Source organism: Sinocyclocheilus grahami, unplaced genomic scaffold, assembly GCF_001515645.1.
Source record: "Sinocyclocheilus grahami isolate Dianchi unplaced genomic scaffold, SAMN03320097.WGS_v1.1 scaffold340.1, whole genome shotgun sequence".
Classification (NCBI taxonomy): Eukaryota; Metazoa; Chordata; class Actinopteri; order Cypriniformes; family Cyprinidae; genus Sinocyclocheilus; species Sinocyclocheilus grahami.
In genome coordinates, this window is record NW_015505519.1 from 79,861 (window position 1) to 89,116 (window position 9,256).

The 9,256-nt window shown below is 35.8% G+C and overlaps 1 protein-coding gene across 1 annotated transcript in view; it reads left to right on the forward strand.

Moving 5' to 3' along the window:
* LOC107603086 (protein FAM184A-like) overlaps positions 1 to 9,256 on the forward strand; it is an 83,633-nt gene that overhangs the window by 73,708 nt on the left and 669 nt on the right. Inside the window, exon 12 of the mRNA XM_016295786.1 lies at positions 1,717 to 1,925. Within this exon, the coding sequence (XP_016151272.1) occupies positions 1,717 to 1,925 (209 nt within the window). The remainder of the gene's footprint in view (positions 1 to 1,716; positions 1,926 to 9,256) is intronic.

Here is a 9,256-nt window from a genome sequence, read left to right on the forward strand (position 1 = left end):
TGAATTTATTTAATACACAAGTTTCACAATTTGAGTTGAATCACTAATTTATTGAGATGCACCTGTATGCTCTGTTTACTGTGAAAATGGCTTTACTAGATGTGTTGTGCCTGGTTAGGATGGAGTGTTGCTGGGGTGCAATCAAAGGCAATACAACTGACATGCTGGACTGGAGTTCATTGGAAACACTGTTCACTGGGAGCATGCTGGAGCTCTTACACACACACACACACACACACACACACACACACATGCACCATTATTATGATTGTTCTCCCAGAAATGAATATTCTGACATCATTTACTCACCCTCATGACATTCCAAACCTGCATGGAAACAGAAAATGTATTATATTATACTGGATGGTTTCTTCCATGCAGCTGCAGTGAACAGGGACAGAAGCTTTCAAGCATAAAAGGGACAAAAAAACTCACATGAAAGTATCATAAAAGTAGTGCATACAATTTTAAATTCTCTTGAAGCTGTATGATGTATTTTCTTATTCTTATCGGTGAATGAAATTTTATTTTTATTTAGTATTTGTAGTCTGAAAACCATACCATACCACCTATGCAAAAAATATTGAATTAATAATTTTATGCTAAAATAGTATTTATTAGTATTTTAATATTTTCACTTAGGTTTTCATTTTATATTTCCTTCTATTTTTTATTTAAATTGAAGTTCAAGTATTAGCAATTTTGTTGTTTGTTATTTTTATTTTATTTTTTTTGTCTTTTTTGTATTTTTTTATATTTCTATTTAGCTTTTGTTTCAGTTTCGGTTTTAGCAGTTTTAGTGCTAAAATTAGTACTTAAATGTATTTATTTAATTTATTTGCCAAGGCAACATTTCTAATTTTCAAATTTTTGTTTAGGTTTTTACGTTTTCCATCTTATATTTGTAGTTTATTTTATTTCAGATTTATTTTAATTAAAAAACATTTTGAATAGTTTTAAATTTTATTTTGGTTATTCTCAGTGAATCAATGAATGCGAATGATTCATTTTTTTTTTAAATAACTTCTGTTTTTCTGATCTTCAAAGTAATCGTATAAGCTCAGAAGACTATTTTTATGAACTTTTTATGGTCTATTTGCGTCCATTTTGAAGCGTAAAAGTCTTGCAATTGCATACAAAAGAGCCAGTATAAGCTTCAAAGTCATACAGGTTCGAAACAACGCGATGGTGAGTAAATGATGACCGGATTTTCATTTTTGAGTGACTCAAAATCCTGTTTTTCCAGAGCTTGAGAGAAAATGATGTTTGTGCCATACGTCACAGCAGTTCCTGACCCAGTCTCAACAATGTAATTCTGTTTGACCAGATATTTCACCGTTGTCCTCATCTGTGTTCTATAACTTCCAAGTGTCGGTGATTACATGTGTATTTATGTGTGTGTGTGTTCACGTGTGACTGTCATTGTCTCTCGTTACTCCGCGTTCTCTTCCTGTTTAGACATCCAGTTCTTCTTTGCTTTCCAAGCCATTCTTCTTTCAGTCTGAAATTTTCAACAGCCTCTTCCTCTGACACATCTCTTTCGACTCATTTTGATTTGATTGGCTGAGAGCGACTGATGCTTCCTCTGCAGTGTTGCGAGCTTGACTTTCAGGGTGGGCGTTTGTTAGGAAGCAATCATTAGGAGAACCTCTCAGAAATGGAGTGTCAAGCTCTCCCAACTTCCTTTTTGTTTGCTTTTCTTGTCGTCCTATGTAGCAAAAGCGAAAGAACGACAAATCAGCCACCCGATTCAGCAGCTCGGCCAATCTTAGGGCCAATGTGGAGGCTTCCGGGACAGGGAGCGGCCAGCCCCAGCCCAACCGCCTCGAACCCATCCCCAACTCCCCCATTCACCAGCTGGAGCCTAACACGAGCAAACCCCTGCCCCCACCAGCCCCTCTCACCGAACCCAAGAAATTGACGAGGTGAGGCGCACCTCATCACGGCAGATGCCTCGCTCTCTGCACCACGGGCCAGCGGACAAACACACAAGCACACTGAAAACCGATCGCCCACTTTTCTAGAGACAGCTGTTGTATCCCTTTTATGTGCTGAGGAAATGCACACCCAAACTTCTGATGGTTTGCTTTGTGTTTGCATCTCCCAGGTTCCTCTCTGCCTAACAGAGAGTGTGAAATATGGAATTACGGCTCCGATCTCCGAAGAAACAAGTAATTAACTCAAATAATGAGTGCGTCGCCCTGTTCTCAGACTTGGGCCGTGTTACAATTCGCATTTGGACTGGTGCTATTTGAAGGATGTGCTGCGTTTTGGGGGGAAAGTGTAGGAGAATTTAAGTTGCCAAGCCAAAAAGTTGGCAAAAAAATCATTCACATTGATTTTTTATTTTATTTTCATAGTTGGTACGCTTGTTCGGAATGGTATGCTATCATACTAAACACATAATAAAAATATATTTTGTATGCATGATATACTATATATTCCAAAATGTGCGGTATACAAAATTTTTCTAGGCTGGGTTCTGTGTCCCATAATGCAATGGTCTTGGTTTAACCTTTCAATTTCCATGACGATTGAGCATCCCTTTTCTTTCCTTTTTATGGCATTTTACACTAAATGTCATTTTATTTTTTATTTATATACTAATATAGTATTTATTAGGGATGCACCGATAGTATTTTTTCTGGCCGATACGATACCAATTTTAACAAACAACTGTTGGCCGATACCGATAATTGCATAAAGCAGGGCTTAAAAATGAGAAAAAAAAGATTGGTTCACTCCGAGCAGAATCGGTATTTGAACGTTTCTGTTCCTGCGTTCCTCTGTGAAACCGGTTTGAGTAGAAAACATACTGGTTAATAACGTTGTTTTTTAAACTTTTTCTTTGCTAATAATATTAATAATAATAAAGTACAGCGTTTTATTTACTCAAAAAGACAAAAAATCATGAAGAGAGTCTTGATCTCGCTTAGTCATAGCCAATACAGCATCATCTTTTCTAGATTTAGCAAAGACCAAGTGTATTAAACACAGGAAAAAACTGTCAACGCATTAAAAACATTAAAGTATTTTTTTCAAAATATTAAAAAATGTTTCAGCATGGATAAAAAAAAAACTCTGCTCCTAAGCGTTTCGAGAGGGGAAAAAACTGCCTAAATTAATAGGCTGTAGGTTGCATTTTATTATTACATTCAGAAATAATGTAGGCTAAAATACCAGTAAATTAAAGCAAAATTACAAACACGATTAGGCTATTTTAGTTCCCTTCTCTCCACAACAAATCCGCTAAAGTTGTGCTAAATATAAGCGTCAAGCCAAAACGAATTCATTTAAAAACAAAACTGAAGCCTACCTCTCTCATTCTGCAGGAATTCAAATGTTTCCATATTCGCGAAGTATCTGGATGCTAACCTATTATTAAACTATAGGCTTTGTTCTTCACTCGCATTATCGACATAAAACATCATCCTTCACATATAGGCTACGTCAGCAGTGAGGCGCTGGTCACACTGAATGGCACAGACTGTACTACGGACAATTTAAATTGAGCTGTGTAAATTTGTATGTTTCTTTAACTGTATTTTATTTTGATAATGAACAGACTATGATGTCAAATTAGCAAAAATTTGTTGTATGTGCGTGTGAGGCACCGATGCGATCACTGCATTGTTTTCCCAACTGTTATGGGTACGCAAATTTATGGTCATAACAACGCTGGTTGGTCACACAGAAAGAAGCAAAACATCATTCAAAACTGTAAAGCTTTTGCAAAATAAAGAAAACGGCTTTCTGACGTCTCGTTTTTTCCCCCGTGAACTTATTATCTGAAACTCAGCACAATTTTTTTCTTTCGTTTTGTTAATCTGTTAATGATTTACGTGAAATATATTTTGTCTATAGGCCTATATATTCCTTTTTATGTAGCCAATATAGTTTTATTCTGTTTTCTCTGTTTGCAGAAACGCTTCAGGTGCGTGATGTGACCTTGTGTCAATAAGTTTTCTACACTGGTTTCAAACAAAAAGCTGCATATAACCTGCCATTCATTTTCACTTAAATGTAGGCCTAATGCTTGGCGGTTTGTGACTTATCCTCGGATAAACTCTAATACCGGTGCATTGCCATTGCGACTGATGCATTTACAGCTGAGCGTGGGCATTTCACTCGTTGGATACATCAGTGTCATGTTTGCATAGGCTGTACTATGCCGTCTGACAAACTATATTTTGTACAGATTTTATTTTGGCAAGTATTTAATTATTTTGCCCAGAGAAAAACGTTGGATTATGCAACAGACATGCAACTCGTTGTCTCCATGCAGTTAATTAATAAACCATCGGTATCGGCCCTTTTCATGCTATTTCCGATATGCCGATGGCTTTAAAATAACCCAAAATCGACCGATAAATATCGGCGGCCGATACATCGGTTCATCCCTAGTATTTATTCATATTTAGAATTATTTTTTTATTTCAGAATTAGTTTTAGTAATTTTAGTACTTCAACTTATTACAGTTAGTTGCAAAGGTAACATTTCTAATTTTGTTTAATTTCTAATAATTTAATTTCTCATTTCTAATGTAATATTTAATTTTATTTAAGCCTTATTTTAATTTTTTTTTAAATTGGTTTTAGTTTTATTTCATTTGTCAAGAACAACACTGTACCAAATTATGTATTTACATCAAAAAAGTTTTTATTAATTTCTGAGATGCTTTCGGCATACTGCTGGTTTAATTAAACATGCAGTGTAATGCAGTCATGCTAATAATGTAGCATACTACTTTCTGAAACATTCTCACTGCATATTGCATCCTGTTTCATACTGTTTTCAAACAGTAGCAGGCATTATACTGTGTACTTCACAGTATGCAAGAAGCTAGTATTCCATTCCAAACACAGCCAGTGCATCCACATCAGGCAAATAAAAGGGATACTTGAGCTTTTTCCTAACACTGATGTACATGTATGCTTAATGTTACTTTCTGAAGTCCCACACATGAGCTTTGGAAATGGCATTGGAATGCAAATGGGAGCATGTGTCCCCACCGTTGCAGTGCATGCTGGGAGTTGGTGTCTGTCTCGGTGTTGTGTTTTCTGTTTGTGATGGAAGTTATATGACTCATCTGTCACGTAATGTCTTTTATTGTTCTTGAACACCACATTGTATCAGAGAGAATGAATATTTAAATTTAACATTTGAAGAAAAAAAATATTCATTTTCCATAATGTACTGTCTTGCATCTGTGTGAACATGTAAATTACACTGTTTTAGGTTTTATACTCTTTAAATACACTATTTTCACTCTTTTTCAACAATAAACCTTTGCCTATGGCTCTGCTTTTGCAGTCGGCATGTTTTGAGCGGTGGCTGTATCATGCATGTTTTGCTGTCACTGTTGTGGCTGCTCTTGACCCAGGAAGTATCATCTTGTCTGAAGCACCATTACGTGCGTTTCCTTGCACGCTGGTTTGAATGTAAATGAGGTGCAAGTGACGCAGCAAGGTAGACTTGTGTGGAGTTGTCCTCTTTTGTCATGAGACACTCATGTGGCTCTCACACAGTCTGTCTGGTTCAGTTCATGTCAGGGTGAACTTGGTCCACTTAGCAACTGAACTAGAGTCACTTTTTAATATTCAAGTGGGGTCCTTTCTCATATTCAAAAATCTGTTGCCATTTTAAAATAATTATGATTTCACACAGTATTCTTGCACTTGAGCTTTGGGGTCTCAAAATACATTTAAAAGTGCTCTTTGTAATTTGACACTCGAGTTTTGTGGCTTTTAGTCAATATGTGTTTGCTTCGAGGCCATTTATATGCTAATGTACTCCTAAAAGTTGACAGAATTCACTTTTAGAAGATATGCACATTTAAAATGTACAGTCTGGGAAAATGGAGAAAAATATAGATTTTTACACTTCCAGTCAAATGCTCTCTAAAATGAGAATTAGATTATTATTTAAAATATTTGATCAAAAATTGGCTTTTTGATCTACCTAAAGTCCTGTTTTATTAGGAAATATGTCAACGCTAATTTCAGTTTGATTGTTTTTTAAACAGCTAGATGCATCACAATGGTCAAAGACGTTCATCAAGCACATTTACATAAACAAATGATTTTTTTATAAGTGCTACATGTTATTTGACACTTGAGTTTTGTGGCTTTTATTCAATATCCGTTTGCTTTCAGGCCATTTAAATGCTAATGTAATCCTAAAAGTTGACAGAATTCGCTTTTAGTAGATATGCACATTTAAAATTTAAATATTTATTGAATATCTGGTCAGATGCTCTCTAGAATGAGAATTACGTTATTAAACGTACCCAAAGTCCTGCTTAATATAAATGTTAGTGTTTTTTTTTAAACAGTTAGATGCATCATAATGGTCAAAGACATCCATCTAGCACGTTTACATAAACCAATGATTTATAAAAATGCTATTTGTAATTTGACACCTGAGTTTTGTGGCTTTTAGTTGACGTGTTTGCTTTCAGGCCATTTATATGCTAATGTGCTCCTAAATGTTAAAGGGGTGGTTCATTGCGATTTCACTTTTTTAACATTAGTTAGTGTGTAATGTTGCTGTTTGAGCATAAACGATATCTGCAAAGTTACAAAGCTGAAAGTTCAATGCAAACGGAGATATCGTCTTTTAAAATTCTGGCAGTTTAATTCCTACAAAAACGGCTGGTAGGGACTACAACAAGTTACTTCCCGGGTTCGTGACATCACAAACCCAGATAAACCCCGCCCTCGGGAAAAGGCAAGGAAATTGATCAGCGCGTTTCTCAAAGATCAACGCTGAATCTGCCATTCTGTCTGACATACAAACCAGACAAGAGAGTAGATTAACGTCGGTGGACTTGAACTTCAAAAATGGTGTGTTGACATCTTTCTGCAGTTGAAACAAGATACCTTCTGATGTTCATTCATGTTTATTTTGTGGTGTTAATAAACATAAAGTAATATGTTTATTACTAGTTATTTTACTATAACTAGGAAAGAGGAAGAGATGATCGCTTCATGTGCCGCTTGAACTGAGGTGCTATAATGATCTGTCACGACACATTAAAGAGCTGCAAATGGTATTTGTTTAAATTTATTTGAAAATTGACAATTTGAAAGCTGAGACTTTGTTTCATACCAAAATTAATCTGCTCTGTCTTGTCTGTCGGCATGCTGTCAGTGTCTCTTTGCGTCGCGATATATTTTTCAGTGCGTGAGAACATGATATGAGAGTGCCATAGCTTGTCGGACATAGCATCAGTAACTAAGGGGGGCGGGTCTTTGCGAATGGTCAATTCATTGTTACCATATATGACATTAATATACAGTCTGAGAAAATAGAGAAAAAATATTGATTTTTACACATTTTTGTCCGGTCATATGCTCTAAAAAATTATAAAAAACATGGACTGCACAAATTTCCTGTTTTAATGAGTGGTTTTAATTGGGTCTTTAAAAATGTGATGCTCACGGAGTGATCAATAACTGCTAGATGTGTTACAACTGTCAAACACATCTGTCTAGCACTTTTACATAAAACAATGATTGAAAAATAGTGCAAGAATGCTGTGTGAACAACCATCAGAAAGCATAAAAAATTTTGCGTAGATGCTAATTTGTTTTAAGTCAAATGAGCTCTATTTCAGGTGTGCTGATTTGAAGGTGTTTAACTTTCATTATCCCGCGTCTCAGTGCAGGTAGAGGTTGCGTTAGTGCTGAACGGGCTGATGTAAATGCTCGATTGAGCGTTAAATTGAGTTGCTGCAGCTCAGGCATCAGAGACCAAAGCACATTGATTTCATTGGAGATATAAGAGAATAGAGATGAGATTTCCAACCAAGAATAGCAAAGTTTGAATACACAAGAACGGATCGACTGAAGATATCAGTGCTGATCATTGCCTTGTCTGGTGGCTGACTCAACTTTTCAAACTTTCACATTAGTGTAATACATGACAAATTTATCAGTCTATGGTCTGTGCATTAGATGGCACAATAACATAACATCAGATGCATACATTCTCAGTAAAAAAAGGTACAAAAGTTGTCACTATAAGTACCCTTTCAAAAGGTAAACCTTTGTACCTTATTTACCCCTAAAGGGTGCATATTAGTACCTTAAATGCACCTATTAGTAACTTAAGTGTACATATTAGTACTTAAATAGTAGATATTAGTAACTCTAACACTCCAGTAACAGCTTTTGTACCTTTTTTTTCTGGAGAGTGTATTGTACACTTTAATGTCTCAAAACATAAAATCTGATTAACTGGCTTTAAGTGGTTTTCTTTAAGTCAGGGGCTACAGGTTTTGATATTTATGATTCCAATTAAGTTCTTGAATTTGAATCGTGTGAACAGGATACAGAATTGCAATTCAAATTTGAATGTAAGGATATTCAAATGAGCTGAAGTTCAAAAGAAATCCATTTGACTGTGACTTTAAAGATTGAATGTTCTTGTTTGAAAAAATTGAAAATAACAATAAAAAAGACATGAGGTTTATAGATAGATAGATAGATAGATTAGATTGAAGAGCTCCATCCATCTCTTTCCTTCTTTTCTCTATCTCAGACTTCCAGACGTTAAACTCTTCTTGAGAAGCAGGAAGGAGGCATCAGCCAGCCGTCATCATACTGCAAACGTTCTGAGTCAGTGGTAGAAGCCCAGATGTCAGTCAGTCAGTCAGTAAGCATTTCAACCATACAGCTGAGCTACCTGAAAAAAACCGTGCAGCTTATAGAAATTCCATCCTCGGAATAAACAATGACATTTTCTGCAGTAGCGTAGAGGCACGTTTGTGCTCAGTCTTTTAAAGAGCAGAGTTGTGAGGGACAAATAAAAAGTGTTTCTATAAATGTTGACCTGAGGGCTAAATTAATCAGGATTGAAAGCGGGTTCTGCTCCAGAAGACCTTGGAAAGAGCTGGAGGTTGACTACATCACTGACGCACACAGCACATTTCACCTTGAGAGAAACTCAATTCTAGTTTATGAGCTTCCTGAGAAGATTACATTAAAGAAACTCGAATGAAGATTTAACAAAGAATTTGTTATAGGGGTCAAATGATGCTGCTAAAAAGAACATTATTTTGTGTATTTGGTGTTGTAGCATCTGCGTAGGATCATGCATGAAGCGTTGGACTGTTTATGGCTTAAAAGACCCCTTTCAGCCTTTTGACATTTGCATGCAAATTACAGTTCTGGTCAGAAACTTTATGTTCGTATAGGGGTTTATGAATTACCACTCTTTATTTGTATTAGTTAAAGCCATAAAACACTGATA